Below are 22,352 nucleotides of genomic sequence, written 5' to 3'. Positions count from 1 at the left end.
TAGAAAACTGAGACTCAGGCTCTCTCAGAACAGCATGCATGCAAATGGCAAAAATTAGGAAAGAGCATTAACTAGCAAAGAGTGATCATCAGTGCCAAAATATAACACGTGAGTGTATTGTAGAAAGCATTCAAGACTTCCTATTTCTTCTTTGTTTTGCTTGTTGTGTTTTGATAAATAGCATATTCGTAATATATTCTGTTCCAATACTAATTTTGTCCTAAAATTAAAAGTACCAGTGCCACATGCCAGGGAGGTTGGCGCTGATAAACACAACTTTTCGAGCCAGTTTTCTTCACACAGTACAGTGCACAATGCAATGCACCCTGGCCTGCACCGCAATCTTTGCTTGCCCAGTACTACCGAAGTAAGCGAGAGTAAAGTGTCTCGATTAGTACGGTACTTATTAAAGGCCTTCGCAGTCAAAATAAATAGTTGTTTTGATATACACATGCGGTTCGAGCGCGAGCCTCCACGCCCCGCCAGCGTCCTGGCCCAGTCGCTGGCTAGGCATGCGCTTTGCCCATATACGCTTAATTGCGCTTGCAGAGCTGGAGCACATATCAAGAAACGAGCAAGCATCATATATTTCTCTTCAAATTGTTATGGAAAAAAGCTGAGCAGTATGTTGAAGGCACAGGCTAAAGATGCAATGCAACATGGTAAGTACCTGTAACTGTGTTAGAAATAGAATATTAGGGGGCCTACTATAAAAGAGGATCTTGATACTAGTCAAGACAGGCCAGGCAAAACCCCCGGTGGGGTCACTCCCCTGCAAAGAGTGACACGTATGACCGTTACCACCAATGCATATACCCCCTTTTGCGGTCAATTTCAAGGACATTTGGGGAAATTTAACCCCCTTCTTTTACGTTAAAACAAGGACAAAATCGTACTTTGGAATACCCCTATTTATAAGATTGTAAGAAACTTTCGCAAATTTACCCCTATTTTACCATGTTTCAAGGACAAGACTCGGCTCCGAGAATTTTTCTTCCCGGTTTTCTCTTTTCCGTTTTCCTGACCCCTATTTATCAATTTCGGGGACACCTGTGCACCCCTATTTTCTTTATTTCCAGGAATATTTTGTCCGCGGACATTGCTTGAAATTGACCCCTTTTTCCGCGATTTTGGTAACGGTCATGCGGTCCGGAAGTCACATTGAGCGACCCCACCGGGGCAAAACCTGCGCAAATCCAAATTACTCTGAGGCCAGCAGTTCCGCAGAGCATGCAGAGAAAGAAAACGCAGTTCCGTTTCATTATTAGGTAGTCTACAGCAGGCCTCTCGCCAAGAAATTAAAATTTTTTTTTTTTTTTTTTTAAATTTAAATTTAAATTTATTTTTTACAAGTATTACAAGTAATTTGATAAATTTTTAATACCATACCTGCCAACCCTTACGAATAATTCAGAATATTCTGTTTTGGGGGGTTTCTAGGACCAGAAATTCCGGAATTTTCTGATTTTTCAAAAAAAAAAAAAAAAAAAAAAAAAAAAATGATTTTTTTTTTTTTAATTTTTTTTTAAGAACGCGTGGCGCTAGGTCGGGCCCATCAGGAACGCGTGGCGCGCGCGCCACGCGTTATCTGTGTACGCGAGGGCCATGGTCTACAGTCACAACGGGCGATTTTGAATTTCATTATAAAAGAAAGATATAAATTTTTCTCTTTGTCCTTCTCCCTCTCCCTCTCCCTCTCCCTCTCCCTCTCCCTCTCCCTCTCATTCTCCCTCTTCGCCTTCTCCTCCTTTCTCCTTCCTTCTCCTTCTTTCTCTTTTCTCCTCTCTTCTCCTTTTTCTCCTCCCTTCTCCTTTTTCTCCTCCCTCGGCCTCCGCCCCCACTCCTTGTTATTTAGGCCTTATATACTAGGCTAGGATAAGCATATGCATGTATGTTCCCTCCCTTTGAAAGCACCGGCCCCCCTTATCTCAGATGAGTTAACCTAATGATCTAACCCCCAGGGGGCCGGGGATACTCAGATTTGGTTCGGATGGGGATGCATGTGCCGATCAAGCCTCAAAACCCATACCCATATTTTAAGGGTCAATTTGGAGGAATTTTCTCAAAGTAAAGCCTGTTTTTCACAATTTTGGGGTGTTTCATTTTGCCATACAAATATTTCAATGACTTTAAATTAGAAGTGAAAATGATTCTGGAACAAAAGGTTCAGAAATTGGATTCAATTGGCTGAAAAACCCCTCCATTGCTCTGTTGTTTTATCGTTATTATTATTATTATTATTATTTGATAAATATCATTATTGTGATTATTACAATTATTATTATTATTTAGTCCCATTTATACATGCTATATCTCCATCGTTGACATGCTGGTCTTCCATATGGAGTGCTGTTAAAAGAAGGATATTAGCTAAAAGTATTAAAACATAAAATATAGATACAATAGCGATACATGTATATCCAAAAATGACATGTTGATTTTTGTGCCCTTTCTTTTATCAGCCAAGTCGTTTGGAGAGAACTTTGCACGTACTAACAAGTACATGCATGCCAACAAGCTATGGCTACAAACTGTACCAACTACTGACTGTGAGGTGGTAGTTATCTTCCCTACCAAGACGGATGATGCTGTTATCATGTGGGTCTTAGCTAAGCTGAAGGAGAGGCTACAAGAGCTTAAAGTAGCTGTTAGACATCATGCACATACAGGAACATGTGGACTCTATCTCTCTGCCTCATCTGACTGGTAAATAAGGGTGTCCAGTGGCCTATGTTTATTGTTACCATTTAATAAACCATTTTCCTAATGATGAATGTAGGGGGTGGGGCACCACAGGTTTGTCTGTCCCACTTTGTTATAATAAAAAAAACTGTATTTCAAGAATATTTGAGGCATTGGGTTCAAAGTTCAAATTTTGTGTTACCATCGTGGCCAAATTCTTGACAGGCCTTCTGTGACCCTCCCCCCCCCCAAAAAAAAATGTTTTCTACAAGAATGGTGCAGATTTTTTTTCCACTTTCATTTCACGACCCTTGCCTCTTTGAATGACCCTAAGTAATCTTGAAATGCAGAAATGTTCAAACCTTGTTGGCAAATGACAAACATTGATGTCTTTTTTGTTGCACCCACTGCATGCAAGTAGTAGTGAACATAAGGAATCCAAATAGCATCTGTCCATCAGCTGTTGTCCGTTACAATTGGTTAAGTTTATCTGCAAGACTCTTGTGACAAATAACTGGATATGATTGATATGTTCAGTGATATGGCATTTTTCAAAAAGTCTTTCACCGTCGTCATGAAACCCCCTTCAGTGATTAGGAACTGTTCTGCCTGGAGTTCTCTGTATAAAATCTCATTTGAAATAACATTAATTTCAAAGAAAAGCAAATAATATGTAGTAATATTTTCATTCATTGCAGTTTGTTACAAGGAGCAGAGAATCTTAGCTTTCGCAAGCCACTGAAGGCTGAGTATGGAGGAGGACTGAAGGAGTTTACCTGTCTGGAGGCTAGCATGTATGAAGGAGCTGATGATGCTCATCAATTCCTTTCATCTCAGGTTAATATCTCATTCCAAGACTTTCAAATGACATCTAGATTGATCTTTTAACCTTCTGAATGGGAGTTTCCATAAAATGTATCACATACGACATGAGTTAGCTTTTATCCAAAAATGAAAATTCTGATATGACCATTGAATAAAGGTCATCTCATCGAAACCCTATTAAGTTTTAGTTATTATCTAGTTCCTAATTATCAGTTCCATGAAATGTTTGGGCTTTAGCCTTGATTTCATAATATCTGATGTACCATTTGAAGAAAATTAATGCTAACCTTGGTACTGGTATATATTACCATAGAGGGACAAAGCTATTGGCTTATTGGGTTATTGCTTCAGTTAGCCTCATTAATCGCAATAATTTAAGGACTCTTTAAGCCATTAACTCCAACCATGGTACTACTATGTATTACCAGGAAAAATGTCACAAAGACATTGTTAATGAGTTTTTAGCCCTGTACATGAAACACAGCCTCATAACAAATGTTGATGGATGTAAATCAACAAGGTAAAGTAAGCCGAGTTTGTAGACAATTCAGGCATGTGATAAATTATTGTGAAAATATCAGTTTTGGAAACTATACATAAAGTAGGAATTGGGAATAACGAATTAACTGAATATAGGCAGATGCATATTAGAGATGCAGTCACATTCATCATGTTTGTAATATATCATCTACACTGTAGGAGCGCCAAAAAATCATCCATTACATGCTTGAAAGCCTGAGAGCAGTGGAGGGTGATAGACTGGGCAAGGTGAAGTTTGTGGACAATGAACCAATAGTGCCAAAGCTTCAAGCGAAAGGGGTCATCTCCAAAGTCTTCCCTCTTCATAAGCGTGACGATCTGCAAGTCCTCAAGAAAACATGGGTTCAAGCCTTCTTCAAGCCACAACCATTGGGTAAGATTATGGACATACCTATGCACCTGTTTATTGCTCAACTATTTACTCCCCCCCCCCCCCCGCCCCCCTTAAGAACTCCCCAACATGTTCATGTAATTTTTCAATTTCAATTGCATTTATTCCCACAGATTCATAAAATATACCATCGCTATAGTGTTGCTTGGCAACAGGATTATCATATTTCAAATGTATGTATTGTTAAATTTTAGTCAAAATCATATCAATCTCTATCTTCATTGTACTTCATTATGCACATAATGTGGTTTTTGTTATACCAGCAAAACTTGTTATATCATAAATACATTATGCAGCCATAATATTCATACAATAACTGCATCATTCTCTATGTCAAATTAAGACTTGTTCAGCTCTGGCGGAAAAAAATTTATCAAATTCTGAATGTATGTAAACATATAAGATGTGCAACAAAATTAATTTATTCAGCCGGAGCTGAACAAGTCTTAATTCATCATAGACAAATTATGTGTTTGTTGTATAAATATGCATGCATAATTAATGTATTATTATCGACTTGGTTCATGCATCCAAAAACCACTAACGAATCTACTGATTTGAAAAAGCAACTCCTTATGATTTCTAAACCGCAATATTTTGAACAGTTTCCAGAAGAGACTGTGCCTGTGATTCTAAGTTTGAAAATCAGAGTTATTTGTCAAGTCATGCTTGAATGAGCATGCTGTAAAGCCAACATGGTTCCATTTCAGCATTCACAAGGTTGTCATTTCTTCAGTGTACTGAGCGACAATTGAATTCATGAATGTCGAGGCTGTATGTATGATTGGGCTGGTTAAAGTGACTCGGTATTTACATTGTTGAAGGTTGATGAAAAAAATCTGTAATTTTTGTATGAAACGCTACTTATTATATTCCTTCTACTGTACTTACCCTCTAACATGCAAAAATTTCTTTAAAAATTCTCAAACCACAAAGATTGTATTGTTTTCTTTGAAGGCGTCACTGTGCGACACCCTCTAACAGTAAAATCTCACAACCATTTTTAATTTTCCCAACCGTTTTTCCATTAAAATAAGACATAAGGCAGGCTTTTAAAAATAATTCAACGCTTAAATGTCTGGAATGGTATATACCGGTAGAGCTTATTCATTACAATAATGGTCTGTCTTCACTCAAACTTTTAGATTATCTTTAATTGTACATCTAACATTGAAGTCACTACCTAACCCTTTTCTCTCATCTTAACAATGTTACCAAGTCCCTTTAAATGATCTCCCGACACCTTGCTGACCTTGAATCCATTCTTCACAGTTGACTCAACTTGACTGAGCACAAAAATAATCGCGATTCCAACGTTTTGGAAGTTGTGTCATTCATTACTACAGTTTTATTGAGGAACAGGTTCTATAACCTTATAAAAATGATCTGCCGATAATGTAGCAGGTTATGTTTTCCTTTGAATGTGTGCTCAGTCGACCATGAAATAATGGGTTCAAAGGTCAGCAGAGTGTCAGGAGATCATTTAATCAGTCAAATACCTACCTTCACACAGCACTGATGGTTTTTAAAACCCCCCTGGTCAAAGCAAATCAGCATGGCTTTCAGACATCAAGAAGAAGCACAATAGGCTTATTTAACTGCACAGCTTAGAGGCCTGATATGATTAATTATCCCTCATATGTCAATTTCGACTCACGTTAATTCTAACAAATCTATTATTTCTCTATTACACAGTTGAAGTATTGGTTTGCTCCTCTCTTTATGTTTTACATTGTTTTGTGGACATCTTTTTTTTTAATAGAAAAGAACAGTGAGCTTATCTTAAAAAACACTCTTATCATTAACTGTAGAAATTGTGTGTCAAATATAGTTTATTAAGTAAAACCATTACTCTACAGAAAACAATGATTATTTCTTGTTTTCCTGTCTATCAGATGCAGTATGTGACTACTTTGGAGTAAAGATAGCAATATATTTTGCTTGGCTAGGGTTCTATACGCAAGCCCTTCTCTTTCCTGCTGTAGTTGGTCTGCTTGTAACCATCTTTGTTGATGATAGCAATCAGGTAGGAGTAGCTGATATTGGAATTTTGATGTTTCATGAATAATCCCATGTACAAAATTCATTGGATTTATAATTTTCAACGCGGTGAAACCCAGGGGATTGATTAGTTACTCTCCAGTTTCAACATTTACCAGGCTTCCAATGGTTTAAAGGTTTGAAAGAGCTTGATTGTTAAAAAGTGGATTGGCTTTCATGCAGCCTCCCCGAAGTTGACAACCACACAGTTGAATAAACAAACCTTGTTACTTGGTTCTTGTGGCATTAAGGATGAATTACAAATTTAAAGAAGAAAGCAATGTAAATGTTATGATCTATTCCAGTCCCTTCATTCAATCATTCCATCACTGTCCAGACAAAAATGGGTGTTGACGTGGCTGATCTGTGCAGGAAAAACATCACCTGCTATGGTAGAGGTGGGGTGGTGATGGGGCAGTGGTGTATCCAGCATTTGGTGAAGCTAGTGTAGCTTCTCCTTGGAAATCTTGGCGAAACTTGCCACAGGGGTACAAGAAATGAGATGCCCAGACACATTTTCTGAACCCCTGTCTTGGGAAGGTCCCTGCCCTATCCATTATCAAGTTCTAGATTTACCGCTTGGGATATACAGAGCTAGGTATAGGGATATAGATCAAATGATTGTTGAAATCATTTATTGATAGTTAACAGAGCTCATGCAATAACTGCCTGATATGCAATATGTTCCATTCCAAGACTGAAATATTCTTGCGCAAACCAATTTTCATGAGTTTCAATATCAAAATTAGCCAGTGCTCACTCAAGCGTAAAAATTGTACAAATCATGCAGATACTGTAATATTATAATTTTGTTGGAGGGTATTTTCAAAGTGTGTATTTTTTTCTGATATGCCTAGTATATGTAAAGTGATCGTGAACAAGATATTTGATACTGAATCTCTCAGTGCAGACCACACACAATCTTGGTTTGTTTTGTTCTTCCAAACATTGTACAATGTGCAGGTATAAACCACAAGTGTGACATGTATATTATGCAACATTTAGAATTGTCTATTAAACTGACATCCTTTTTTTTTTCTTCAGTTGAATCAAGACAGGAGTGTGGTGTTTGTCTCGTTCTGTAACATTACCTGGGCTTCCCTTATACTGGAGGTATGGAAGAGAAGGGGATCTGCCCTGGCCTATCGATGGGGAACGTTAGACTCCAAACATGAGCTTATTGAAGAGCCACGCCCTCAGTTTAAGGTACGTTTAGTGAGACAAGATGAAAGAGGATGTGTTAGATTGTGTTTGGGTTATCTTTCTGTCCTACTATCTCGTTACTCTGATAACTCAAGAATCATTTGTTTCTTGTATATGTCATTGTAGGGAAATTTACTGATAAGATTTTGAGACAGTGGCCCGAATATCAGACATATTTGGGTTTTTATGACTTCTTATCCCTTTTTGTCAAGAATCATATGAGGCAAGATGGTCAACAGTACCAATATGCAACACAAAAGAGATGAACTGATGAATCATTTATTGTGAAAAGTCATTACAATTTTCCACCAGTGGATTATTACTATGTTGTGATATACATAACTAAATGGGTGCTCATTTTCTTGCATTTATATAGGCAGTGCATGTTAAAATCAAGAGCAATGTACTGAAAGCAATGTACTGAACTAATTTATTAAATTAATGTGGACAAATGGCTCTGTTAATGCTTTTTGGAAAATGGAAAAATAATTTATCTCTGATTTGGAGAATTTTAAAACAATTTCCAACATTGAACAGTTTTCTGATGTAAATAGTGGAAGGTTCATGCCCGTTTTTTCTTCACAAAATGACCTGACAAATCTAATCATTGAATCACTAATTGTGTCTTTGTATTATTGTTGATAGGGAGACTTGGTTGTGAACAGTGTATCAGGCAAGCTGCAGCCCTACTATCCTGCTTGGAAACGTAATGTCTTCAGATACTTTGTAACGCTCCCAGTCATCTTACTCTGCTGCATCATAGCATTTGTCTCCATGTATCTCATTCTGGAGCTCCAGGAGTGGGTCAATTCTCACATTCAGCAAAACAATTGTTATTGGTAAGTAACTTTGAACTTAGTTTGCTCATTGTTATTCCTGGAAGGATGGCAATATTTTTATAATCACATTTCTTGAGAAAAAAAATATGTTCTTGTAATATTTTCTGGAATTTTTATTTGATTTTCCCTATTTTTACAAATTTTGGTCACAATATCTGTGTGTAGAGGGAACACAATATAACTTTGCATTGCAGCTGAAATTCCAGAGCACTGATTGTGAATGCCCCAATAAAGAAAACGTTGAAACAACTTGTAGAGTTCTTATTTCTCTTTATTCTGTTCTTTAGTAACAAGTCATCTTCACGTCGCTCATCAATCAGCGAATCAGTGATTAGCAAATCAGCAATTCAGCAATTCCGTAGTTAGCGAATCATCATCATTTAGCGATTCAGCAATCCAATTAGCGGTTCACTGTAAACAACAAAGTAACAAAGCATTATAAACATATGCATCATATAAACAAAATTAAATGCATGTAACCCTGTCTACTTTACAGTGAATCTTGTAAATACTCTTGACATATAAACGTGATGTTTATATACGAAATAAACTCCAAAAGGAATGTAACTATCCAGCTATACAGTGTAACCATTTATGTCTCTGCTTGATATATATCTTCATAAATTCCTGTGCTTAGAATGTGCCTGTAATGCACGGTGTTCTACAGATACGGCTTCATAATGCCCCCTTAATTAAGCAATTACAAAGTAGTCTATGTGATTCCAGACCCTATACAACTGACATCAATAATATTCCCTCAGAAACTGTTCTACACACTCCTTATAATGGTAATTAACCTCTTTTAACTCTTACAAGCTGTGCAAGTCGCTATAACATATCATACTAATTAAATCATGCACCATCTTAGAGCTTGTTTATATGAATAAACCCCTTTATGCACAACACATACCTGGGTGCAATTGCAACAAGTCATCTTCAAAGTCTGAACTCGTGTACGTTCATTATACACACACACATGTATCCCATGCGTAAGCACTTATACTTTACGTGCTTTAACAACATTACAAACTTGCGAACTTTGCCTAAATTAACATGAACCTATTTACACAATGAAATCATTGGCCTGGCCAATTTAACAACAAACAATCATTCTTCATTTATCTTGTGTCAAACTCACCAACTATTTGCTCCTTCCGAAGAACTTTCCTTTCAAATCTTGGTAACAATCAAGACGCCATGTTTTCTTATACACGGTATTTGCTGCACAAACTATCCCTTCGCCGTAGATGGCGCTTCACATACATTCCTGATGCTACATTACTCGGCCCCAAATGATTTAACTTACATTAAATCATTTCTCAACACATCCTATAGCGTCATACACTTTCAATTTCTGTCTTAACAATACAAAACAATTGAGTGTTAGAATTTAGATACATATCACTCACATATGCCTTTAAAGTGTTTTCAAGTTAAATGACATCATAATCACATTATACATGTATAAATGAACAAAATATCAATAGCATGCAATATTTTTGTCAAAAACATACATATCCAAAACAAACTATTGAAGTTGCCTTTCACTAAATTGGGAATTAGATAGCAGATTAAAATACCAACTCTATCCCTTAACAAGGTGCAAAAAATGAACATCTACATATTTGCCTCCTTTTAAAGTCCTAGGATAAAATTGCTTCATTAGCTTCCAATAGGCACAATTTTGAGATTGGTCTCTTGTAAAACCTAGGTCCCACCCGAACTTCCACCTGCCTTGTTTGTCCGGATAGGTCGTCACAACACGCCCAATGGGCCACTGCCCACGTGGGACACTTTCATTGACTACAAGTACAAGGTCATTGACCGCAAAGTTCCTATTTGGTCTCCTCCACTTTTGCCTAAGGTGTAATAAAGGAAGATATTCCTTGACCCATCTTGTCCAAAATTGGTATGCTAAGTACTGTACTTGTCTCCATCTTCTACGAAGATAACAATGTTCCTTCACAAAAATTCCTGGTGGCAAGCTTGGATTTCTGCGAAGTAGCAATAGATGATTGGGAGTCAAAGGTTCATCGTCTCTTGAATCCATGCTCAATTGGGTTTAGCGGTCGAGCGTTCAAAATTGACTCTACTTCAATCAAGAAGGTTCCCAATGCTTCATCCGTCACTGTCTGATGTAGGAGGTTTGCCAAGATTGTTCTCACAGAACGTATCGTCCGCTCCCACACACCACCCATGTGGCTAGCTCCTGATGGGTTGAAATGCCATTCAATACCACTTTGCACCAAGTACCTGTTCATCTTGTCTGAATTGAGCTTTGAGAGTTCGTCTTTAAGCTCCTTCTGTCCACCCTTGAAGTTCCTGTCAGGTACCCATTTACCTCACCTGGGTCGAGTGTGGCAAATGAAGATTAATACTTGACAGTTAGTTGAAATGTTTAATCCGAGGTGAACCTTTTGTCCCAAATTTATTTTGTGCTTGCATTATTCACTTTTGATGTATAAAGTGCTATGAAAAATAACTAGAAACATGGACTTTGATTGGACAACTGTTTGACCATGCCTTATCTATGTCAGGGTCTTGGATCTTTCCTTCTGTGTATCATGTTTGGTTGTATTTATGTGTGTTTCTCTTCTTCTCTTCTCTTTTATTATTGTGATGCAAATTAATCAATTTACATATATTAACTTTGTATTGTTGTATGATACAACTCTATCTATTTTGTTTAATATTGTATGGAAATAAATACTATGTACATAATACATGTACATGAAGTTGGCAGTATGTTGTTAATGTTATTTCATACATCTTCTTTCTTTTTTTTTAACCAACAAAAATAATAGTCCTTTCAGGCTAAAACGCTTTTCTGTTTTTTTATTGTTCTCTAAAATTTAAAACTGGGTAATGTATATTTGAAAAATTAAAAAGAATAAATAAATCAATGCATGTTTTTTTCCTCAGGTGGGTTGGTTACATTCCGAAGATCACCCTTACTGTTGTGATCAGCGTGAGTGACATTGCCTTTAAGAGGGTTGCCTACTGGCTGAACAGGAAGGAAAACTACCGTCTTCAGAGCACGCATGAAAATCAACTCATTCTTAAACTGGTTACGGTAAGGACACATCATCTTGTACTGCAAGGACCATATACCTATGGCCCCTACAAAATTCTGAGCCTTTTTTGTCTCGACACAATTAGAGTTCTTTGGCCTGGATAGACATTGCACTAGCTCTCGTTATACACCCACATTATGTCATAAATAACAAATACTTTAAAATTTACGTCAGAAGCATGGATAGTTCCTGGGATTTATGCGGGGTCTTTTGATCCTTTATCAACCTATCCACAAGTCTAAAATTATGTGTAAGTCACATTTTACATAATTTCAAGGAAATACTAAATGAACTTTACTCATAATCTTCAAAGTCTTCTTAAAAACAGCCATAGTCCTAGGGATTTACGGTGGTATTTATTGAATAATGGGTTTTAAATGTTTTTTAAAGCTCTTTATTATTGCTATCATGCAAACAAATTAGACTTCAGAAAGTTGAATCAGATATGAAATATTAAGAAAAAAGGAGATTGTTTAACATGTGTTAACCTACGGTGGACATATATTTATATGAGCCCCTTTTCTTCATTCAGTAATTTAGGCCTGCAAAGCATACTACAAAAGTACCGTAAGTCAGAGTCAGTTGTCTTTATACAATTTGGAGTCTTTTCTTTGTCAGACTTGGGTTCTGTGCGCAGGGTTTAATGTTCTCCTTTATTTTCTTCATACTCTATTAACTATTAACCCATAGTATGTCCAGGAAAGTTTTCTGAGGTTGATTTCTAACATTCTATCCATACACAAATTATTTTTTCAGGTGATTGGTAAATTTTACACAACCCCGTGCTTGAGACTAAAGAATGATAGAGTTATCACCACATAGCATGAGCAGTTATCCATAGAATCTGCGAATGCTCTTGCCGAACACCCACAATTTAAAGAATGTCTACCTCTTAGTCAACAAAGCACTTATTCTCTAAGATCCCAATCAAAGTTTAAACAATACCACTGTAAAACAAAATGCTTCCAGTGCAACCCTCTCCCATACTTTATCAATATTCTTAAATAATAAAATGTAATACTAACATAAATTGTGTTTTTCATAATTTCACAGTTCATGATTGTACTATATCAATGACTTTTGATAGTTTTTATCTTGATTTTCTGCATTTCTGAATGTTTCTTGCCATCTTCCCTCATCTGTAACATAGGGACCCCTTTGTCTGCCTCTTTCCCCCTTCATCTCTCTCTCTTTCATTCTCTGTCTCTCTTTTGTTCCTTTCTCTCTCTCTCTCTCTCTCTCTCTCTCTCTCTCTCTCTCTCTCTCTCTCTCTCTCTCTCTCTCTCTCTCTCATCACTCTAACTCTCCCTCTCCTACACCTCTCCCTTTCTCTTTCTTTAAAAAAAAATGAATTTGAATTGCAATTGTATTGTATCTTTGTGAAATGGATCCCAATTTGGCTGTTGGCTGTGATGATCTTTAAAGATCTATCTTTAGGGTTAAACTAAACTTCGGAATACTAATTAACCCAGGATTATATTGGCAAGTTTGACCAGCGCTAACCCACACTTTGATTTAACCCAGGATTTAGTTAAATTGAATTTTTTTCAACTTTAGTTTTCCATTGTTTATTCAACGTGTAAGTTATTTAGTTTCTTTATTTCAAAGAAAAGTATAATAATATACAAATTTAAACTTGCACAATAACAATAAGTATATCCAAGTCCATTTCTAATTGGTTTTAAGAAAGGTTTGTACAAGGTATCATAATATATGGAAAATCAGAAATACATGAAGTTGTGACTGAGTGACTTAAGAAATTATATGGATTTTTATTTTGTTATTCTAAAAAAAAAAACAAGAATATAAGATGAATAATACCTAGGTGAGAGGATGCTGTTTGGGATACCATGGATTATATATGAGTAGGTAATGAATGTGAAAAGGTTGACATCTTTTGATCAAATTTGATCAAATCTGATAATTTATCAGTCATTGGGTATTGATTACTAACACAGTCTGAAAAAATGGAAAGTGCTGAGAAACAATATGCATATTTAGTGCTATGTAAATGTTAATATATATTATTACTTTATTATTACTATTAATATTATCATTATTACTAATATTATGATGATTAAGGTAAGGCTTTATTCAGAAATGAAGTGGTAACCGTGGCGATATAATAGTAGAAAACGCTTCACAATTCTGTATCTTATTCAGTCTGGGTTAACTCTCTATATCTGAACGCACCTTAATGAAGACGATGCTCTTGTCTGTCTGCATTCATACAGGTGCAGTTTATCAATCATTTCCTTGCATTGTTCTACATTGCCTTCATTCTCAAAGACATGACAAGACTTAGAAATGTAAGTATCCTTTGAAAATCACCTACATATTTGTTTAGGATTCAATTCAAGTTACAGTAGTGATGTTAATGTCAAAGTTTGTTATAATTTTACCTTTTGGTCAGGATGCAATGTTAGCGCAACAATTTAATTAACTCAAAGATAGATTAATTGCACTTTTAGTATTATACTCTTGGACGGAAATACAACCTACTGGCAAGTTCCTCTCTAAGAAAGCAGAAAAGCCAGAGAAGCAGTTTGATGAAAGGTTGAATGGTATCAGCTGAACAACAAGCAATTTATAAATTGTTTAAATCATATTTATTACAAGTTTTATTGGAGTTCTTGAATGTACAAAGTTCTAATTTCACTGCTATGTACTCTCCAATGTTTACAACGACCATATAACTCCAATATATATTTTTAATGAATGTGTTTGACGAATGTTTGTACTAGTAACTTTATTCTGCCCCTGGAAAGAGGAGAAGGTCATGGATCTAGTCTGGTGTGAGCTTAGTTCTTGTGTGGAGGTCGATACTTTGATTTAATCTCACATTTCAGTACAAAGATATAACATTTAAACCATCAATTTGTATATGAAAGAAAAATTTGACAATCACTTTTTAAGATTCCTAATTGTTTATGAAGGTCATGTGCCAATGTTACTTTGTTGATAGAAGTTGTTTCATCTACATGTCATTTAATGTTTGTACAACCATGACATTCAAGGTTCTTCTGTATTCACAGTATTTGGGAACGATATTCATCCTTCGCCAATTGACTGGTAACTTCAAGGAGTCAGTTCTGCCTTACATCACAGAGAAGCTGAAAGTCTACCGAATGACTTACGTGACTGCCAGTAAATTCCATACTGATGAGGAAACAAGAAGACAACAAGACAAATCAGAGGCAACAGAGAAACAAGGAGACATGTCAGAGGTAACCAAGAGACCAGAAAACATGTCAGATAGAACAATGAGACAAGAAAATATGTCAGATGAAACAAAGAGACAAGGAGACATCTTAGAGGGAACAGAGGGACAAGGAGACATCTTGGCGGGAACAGAGGGACAAGGAGACATCTTGGAGGGAACAGAGAGACAAGTAGACGTGTCAGAGGAAACTAAGGGACAAGCAGACGTGTCAGAGGGAACTAAGGGACAAGGAGACGTGTCAGAAATTGCATGTGGTAAATAAACATTCATTGATTGCCTTTACTACATTTGACATATATTTCAATTTTCATGCCTCCACCCACCGAAGGTGCTGCTGGAAGCGTTAAGTTTTCTGGTTGTCCATCCCTCTGTCCGTACTTCCCGCTTTCTTGTGATCGCAACATCTCAAGAACCACTCAAGTTATGAACCTTAAAAGTTGATGATAGTATATATCACTGTAGGAAGACGATCTGATTAGATTTTGTGGTTAGTAGGTCAAAGGCCACAGAGGTCAACTTCTGAAACTCCTACTATTAGTCTCATTATTGCAAAATTCCTAGAACCACAAGAGATTTGAGGCTCAAACTTGGTGATGATACGTATAACCATAGGAAGACAATCTGATTAGATTTTGGATACATATAGGTCAAAGGTCACAAGTCCATTTATGAAATTACAGGTTTTAGCCTTGCTATTGCGATATCTCAAGAACCACTTGAGATTTGGGGTTCAAACTTGGTGATAATATATATCATCATTGGAAGACAATCTCAACAGATTTTTGATAAGTAGGTCAAAGGTCTTAGAGGTCAATATCTGTAATTATAGGTTTTTAGCGTTGTTATCGCAATATCTAAATATCGTGACAGTATTACTTTAGTAAGATGATCCAACTGCAATGTGGGGCTTGTAGTTTTATAGAGTTTGTGGATAACAATCTGCCTCTTGTCCATTTTTGATAAATTGGGATTTGCCTTCTTGATAAAGTTGTATCATTAATATTAATCCTGAGTTAGAATTCAGAAACTAACTTCTGCCTCTGCAAACTGTTAGTCCATCTATTCTGTCTGTTTGTCAGTAAGTCCATTTTCCACCTGTTTATCCATCTGTTTGTCAGTCTGTTAGTCCATTTATGAACTTAAAAAGTGGGTACCCTGGTCATTTGATAAATGATTGTGAAAACACCAGATTTGAAAATTTTACAATATGTGGTATAAATTGGTCGTTATGATTTAAGTGAATGGAAGCAAAGGCATATTAGAGGTATGCAGCCGCATTTTTCTTGTTATATGGGCCCTGATATAAAATTATAGTAAACTTACAAACAAGCAAAATTCCATCAATTGTATTTCTTTGTATTTGATTATACCAATGTAAATGTGTAGGTTCCAGTGAAGAGAAGTTCATCATCACCCAGGCTGAGCTTGAGTCTGAGATGCGCTCCTATGAGGTTAGTAACTTTTCATTCATTTATACAATATGTTGCGTGCATGAAATGTTCACAAATTTTATCACAGGTTCAGATTGGCTCAGACCGATTTGTTTCTTATATAAAATGTGCTCAAAATGCCTAAATGTCATGTTCCCATGGCCTTCCATTATTTTGTTATGCATTTAAGAAGAAATATGGTATTACAGTGTTGCTGAAAATGTTTCATGTAAAAAAAAAAGCCTCTTGTATGGGGTCCAGAATTCCAGATCTGTGAACATTTCTTAACATTAGGTTTCTCCAAGTATTTTTATTTTAATGATATGCCACTTTGCCTCTATAAAAGAGACATTAAAGACCCTAATGTTTGTATGAATGACATTAATCAGAATTGTTAATCACACCTTTTGTAACAAAAATTAAAGTTAATTTGAAAGCTTGCCCACGTTAGCACAAAATGTTCATGCACTGGTGCTCTCTTTGTATTCAAACATGCTTCATCTTGTGAAAGTGATCATAAATTTGTTGTTCGAGCTGAGATCCTGGTGAAATTCACAGAAAGATTACAAGTTAAAACTTCAACATCACCTACAAAAAATTCATTGAGAAATGAGAATGGTAGAGAACTTTTTAAGATGTTGCCAATCAAAAATCTCATAGCATTTTTTGAAACACCCTGTATGATAAAATATCAGTTTCTCCATTGCCTGTTACACAGCTTCTGTTAAAGATACTTAATAATAATGATAATAATATTCCGCTTTCATATAGTGCCTGATACATCGTGTTGTCTCTAAGCGCTTTACAGATTTAGTATTACCCCGGTCATCGGATGCAGGCTTGCCCGCACACAATGTATGTACATTTCTCCACTCCCTGGACATTCCAGCCAGGCGTCATTCAAGCGCACACTTGCTCATCTAATCACATTTACTTTCCCATTCTACCGGGTAACCATTTAACACCTGGTGGAGAGTGGCAAATGTAGCTAACCCTCTTGCCAAAGGACGATAGACAGTTTTTCGCAACCGGTAACAAGGCCTTTTACAATGCTAATCTTCGCGGGGGGGGGGGGGGGGTCCTACTCAGAGTGAAAATTTCCATGTAGTGTCCAAAACTACGACGGTATTCAGCTGTATTAGCCTTGGGAGTCGAGCTAGTGTGGGGCTCACAGCTCATTTAAATACCCCGTAGTCAGCACTTGCCTAGATTAGTTCCGCGGCGGGACTCGAACCCTGTACCTTGTGATCTGCAGTCGGGTGACTTATCCACTAGACCACAACACCTCTATCAGTACCAGTGCAGACTGATAAGCTTCTATCTTCATTCATTTATTCTTAGGATACCTTTGACGATTACTTGGAGATGGTCATCCAGTTTGGTTATGTCATCCTCTTTTCATCTGCCTTTCCTTTGGCTGGGTTATTTGCAGTCATTAATAACACTGTTGAGATCCGTAGTGATGCATTCAAGCTCTGCTCCATTAAACACAGGCCATTTGGACAGAGGGTCGAGAACATAGGATCCTGGCAGGTCAGTAAAACAATGTCTTTGGTCCTTAAGCCTCCTTCAGATATGCCGCAGTAAACCTCTCCATTTTATAAATTCAATTTACTTATTATTGTAAGTTTTTTTAAATGATAATTATGATATATATCTCCTGGGGAGTGTGTCACAAAGACTAAGATTGATTTTAAGTTGGACTTAAATATGGCAGGCCATTCATGCCACTTGTTGCTCTCACCACTGGTTTCTCAATTATGATCTTTAGATAATTTTTTTTTCCTTCAACAGTCAACTATAAAAAAATGTATATTCTGTAGATTTGTCTACGTCCCTTGAGAAATCATTGCCAGGAATGAACCAGTGGCATGAATGGCCTGTCATAGTTAAGTCCAACTTAAAGTCGATCTTAGCCTTTGTGAACCACTCCCCAGGACTGTATGGCCAGTGAACTTCAAACTTGGTAAGAGTATGTATCACTTCAGGAATATGGACTGATTAGATTTTAGGGTAAGCAGATCAAAGGTTATAGAAGTCAATTTAAGTAAATGAGTTTTTGCCTTATTATCTTGATATCGCAGTAGAAGCACATAAACCATGACCTTCAAAAACAGTACGGAAAAGCTCTTGGGTTATGCTCAGTATAGATCAAAGATCACAGAGGTCAATTTGTGATGATTATGAGTTTTTAGTTCACAATGCATTAGCGCAGGGAGGAAAAGTACATGGTAAGCAGAATTTGGGGACAGGATAGTAAAAATTACCATTAGTCAAGATTATACATATGTAGGAGAGAATTATTATTATTATAATTATTTAGTATTTATATATAAATTTATAGTATTTGGCATCAGCTGTGCCTGGGAGACGAAAAAGCAAACTGAATCACTGTAACGCTCGAGTCTCTCCCGGTATAACTGATTGGGGGTGTGCAGGTGGACCAATACACCGGGATTTTCCCCTACTCTTATACGAATAGATCAGTGGGTTCTTAACGTGCAAAGGTGGTGACTTTCCTCTACACGGGGCCTCCGTTTAACATCCTATCCGAGGAATGGAGTGTTTTCCACTGAACATAGCCTGCGTCTATGAAACGGAGGGAACGTTAACACACAACGCATGCTTCAGTCGTCCAGCTAATATATAGACACCCCAGAAAGAGGCATATTGGAGACAAAGTTACTTTTATCTTGTTTTATGAATTGCAGCCATATAAACTATTCCATCATGTGTTTATTTATATATTATTTAGCAAGCATTGGAAGTTATGGCTGTGATTGGAGTGATAGTGAACTGTGCCTTGCTGGGTATCTTTGGTCATGTGGGACAAGCCTTCCCAAGCCTTACACCTACTGGAGTCATTCTATGCATCGTTGTCGTAGAGGTACGTGTAATTTACATATGTTTGATACCAATTAAAATTAATCATATTTTGGTTAGCATGTGAACAAACACTATGACAAAGAAAGCGGACAAAATATACAGTTCCTCATTCTGCCCTCAACAATTGCTGTGGTAGACAAAGGAACATCTCTTCACTGCTATTATGTAAAAATGTGTAAAACAGGTGTCACATGCATATTCACTTTTTACATAATAGCAGTGAAGGGATGTTCCTTTGTCTACCTGAGGAACTGTATATTTTGTCCGCTTTCTTTGTCTGTCATGTTCATAGTGAAATGTCAAACATTACTCCTAATGTAAACTTGAAAATCAAGATATGCAATGGTCCGCAAGAATCAACTTAATCTAACGAAAGAGAAAAAGATACAGTTGGTACATAGATTGATAAGAACTAAATAAACGGCAGTCATACTTGTTCTTTAAAAGTATTCATATCAACAGGTTGTTTCATGTTTTTGTACTGCATTTTCCTAGATTTTTTACCCAACTTCATGAATGTGGAAAATGACCTGAAACTTAATGCAATAACAATATTTGAATGTTTTGAGTCAAAACCAAGTTTTTCATTAGTATGAAACTGCAAGCACACTGCAAGCACTAAAAGAAATTTTGCTTGCACTAGGTAAATTTCTTTACAAATTGAAATTACTCCCAGGATCCCTTGTCTTCAAGGCTAGCCTATTTTCCTAATGGTGGTCTGATAATATTAGTAAGTCGGAAATAATATTAGTAAGTCGGAATTAGGAGAACATAAGGAGTGTAAGAGGTCAGAGGTCACAGAATCATTAAAGTGTATGAAATTCAAGAAGATATCTCATTACTGCAATAGCTTATGTCATTGAAGTAATTTAAATCAAACTTGACTGAATTGTGTATATATAGATTAGGAGTAATTCATTGTATTTAAGGGTTGAGGTATGAGAGGTAAAAGGTCATAGGGTCATCATGGTGTAAAGGTCATAGAAAAAATATTGTTACTGCGATAAAGTAGAAACCATCGACACAATTTTAACAAATTTTGTTCCAGAATATGTATGTATATGCATATAAGTTATCAAAGGTCAAAGATCACAGGACTATGAAAGTGTTCAGAACCTCAAAAAATATAATGATATCATTACAAAATGAACCAATTTAATAAAGAAAAAAAGTATGTATGCTCATGATAAGATTAAAAGTGGAAAAAATGGGTTCATGAGGTTATATGTTAAAGGTCACAGGATCATTGATCGATAAATATACCCAAAGGCATATTGGAGCAAGGTCACATTCATCATGTTTCTGTTATATTCTTCCACTGTGACATAAAAAGAATGACATAAAAAGAATGAAAAAGCTATCTCCCAGAACTCAACCATATTGTTTGTGGTTGTGGTTGTCCACATTCATTTCATCATATCAAAACTGATCTCTTCTTGATTGTTACTTCTTTGTTTGATTAATCAGCATGTGATTCTAGCTGCAAAGCAAGCTATTTCATTGGGCATACCTGATGTACCTCACTGGGTCTCCATAGAGATGGCTAAACTAGAGTACAGGAGACGTGAAGCTCTGAAGGTAAGTCCTTCATAACGAAATAGTGTTATTTTTACTGAATTATATATCTTTTTTGTGGATGTTTCTGCTGTATATATGTACAAATATCTGTATAAAATCAAGAGTAATCACTCTCCACATATAGCAAAAAATTGTAGGATATTATTGTTTCTACTATTCGAAAATAAAATAGCGAAAAAGATGCACAATTTTTAGGGTAAATTTATCACCTTTTTTCGTATTTACAATGTTTTGTGGATACCACATTAGTCGAAGCACAAAAAGAACTGGCTACATTGCTTCTTTAAACAAATATTACTTAGAAAAGTTATTTCATTTATTTCTTCATGTCTAGTGCAAAAGATATGCAAATTATGTAATTTCACCAAAGATCAAAAATGGGTCTCAAGCATGGCAATTATTCATCCCATGGGACATAATTTGGCAATGGGAACCTACAAATTCTTGAACTTGACACTTCAGACATTACAAACATCCATCTCAATAGGGCAATGGGAACACTTATTTCCGTCTAGGTTACATATTGGGGACTTCATTAACTAATGAGACTACAATTACTGAACAAATGATACATACATACAAGTATATATAAATCAAAACCGTTTTCCAAATAAAAAAGACGCCAGAAAATGATTTCCCCCTCCCTCTGCATATTCAGGCAAATACTTACATAGATTAATCATTGGTTCAAGGGTTTCAACTGGATAGGGAGAGGTAGGCCCCTTATACTATATTTAAAAAAAAAATCATTTGTTAACTTTGTATTTCATGTGTAATGTACTCTAATTCAAATAAATTGAATTAAATGGGTTTCACATTTCCTGATTGAGAAAAAAACCTAAATATCTCATTGATTTTTAGAGACCTATGAGCCTATGTTTATGCTGATGATTGCCGACTGAGCCTTTGTTTTCAATTTCATTTGCCATCTTTCATCTTCCTTCATTTTTCAGAACCGTCCTTCTTAATCCTGATATTGTGTTTATGATCTTTGCAGAAAATGGAGGTGGATGCTCTGCATTGCGCCAAGAAGTCGCCGAGTGTAAAGCAAGAAGATGACAAGAAAGGTGATCCAAAGCTGAAGATACCACAGCGTGGGAAGGTGTGGCCTTCTAGTATGAAGGAAACAGCTGCAAATTTCAACCTTTTTCAGAACGACAAAGCAGTAGGCACTGACCAAGTCACAAGTGATGGTCAAGTGAGAAATGATGTCCAAGAGCTTCCTGAAAAGCCCAGTCATGAAAAGAAGTCTGACTAAGATAGTATGTACCGGTATCCCCATTGGAATTTGATTTGATTAGACTTGAGGTTAAGTTTGTCAAAGGTCATAGAGATCAATTTTTGAAATATAGGTTATTGCCTTCTAGCATAATCTCATGAACTTAAAACATGGTGGTAGTATGTATCACATTTTGAAGTCAATCTTATTAGATTTGAGGATAAGTATATAGCTCAAAGTCATGGAAGTCAGTTCCATTAAATTATTTGCTTTAGCCTCATGACAAGATAACAAGGTTGCACACTGTATTATACATTCTCAAGGTATGTTTACGATAGTGAAACTCGTCTGACTGAGAGTGAAACAGATGAATATAGCCCGGGACAAAGGATCATCAGAAACATGAACATTGTGTACCTGGT

General features: G+C 36.3%; 1 protein-coding gene across 4 annotated transcripts; it reads left to right on the top strand.

Moving 5' to 3' along the window:
• The first annotated feature begins 26 nt into the window (after positions 1 to 26).
• On the top strand, positions 27 to 22,087 carry LOC588981 (anoctamin-8). Of its 4 annotated transcripts, XM_030977439.1 has the most exons (17): positions 527 to 662; positions 2,463 to 2,706; positions 3,381 to 3,519; positions 4,207 to 4,420; positions 6,334 to 6,464; positions 7,523 to 7,684; positions 8,327 to 8,520; positions 11,443 to 11,593; positions 12,135 to 12,161; positions 13,829 to 13,903; positions 14,630 to 15,010; positions 15,041 to 15,071; positions 16,204 to 16,268; positions 17,589 to 17,780; positions 19,003 to 19,134; positions 20,601 to 20,711; positions 21,709 to 22,087. In XM_030977439.1, the coding sequence occupies exons 1-17, from the start codon at positions 626 to 628 to the stop codon at positions 21,967 to 21,969; spliced, it is 2,547 nt and encodes an 848-aa protein (XP_030833299.1). In that variant the 5' UTR covers positions 527 to 625; the 3' UTR covers positions 21,970 to 22,087. The 4 variants fall into 4 exon arrangements, with proteins under 4 accessions (XP_030833300.1, XP_030833299.1, XP_030833297.1 ...); XM_030977440.1 differs by lacking the exon at positions 527 to 662 and adding an exon at positions 27 to 108 and having other exon boundaries at positions 14,630 to 15,071; XM_030977437.1 differs by having other exon boundaries at positions 14,630 to 15,071.
• The last annotated feature ends 265 nt before the right edge of the window (positions 22,088 to 22,352 follow it).

Source organism: Strongylocentrotus purpuratus, unplaced genomic scaffold (genome assembly GCF_000002235.5).
Source record: "Strongylocentrotus purpuratus isolate Spur 01 unplaced genomic scaffold, Spur_5.0 spur5_scaffold_9, whole genome shotgun sequence".
Classification (NCBI taxonomy): Eukaryota; Metazoa; Echinodermata; class Echinoidea; order Camarodonta; family Strongylocentrotidae; genus Strongylocentrotus; species Strongylocentrotus purpuratus.
Note: the sequence above shows the minus strand (reverse complement) of the source record. Positions and strands in the feature narration are given on the sequence as shown.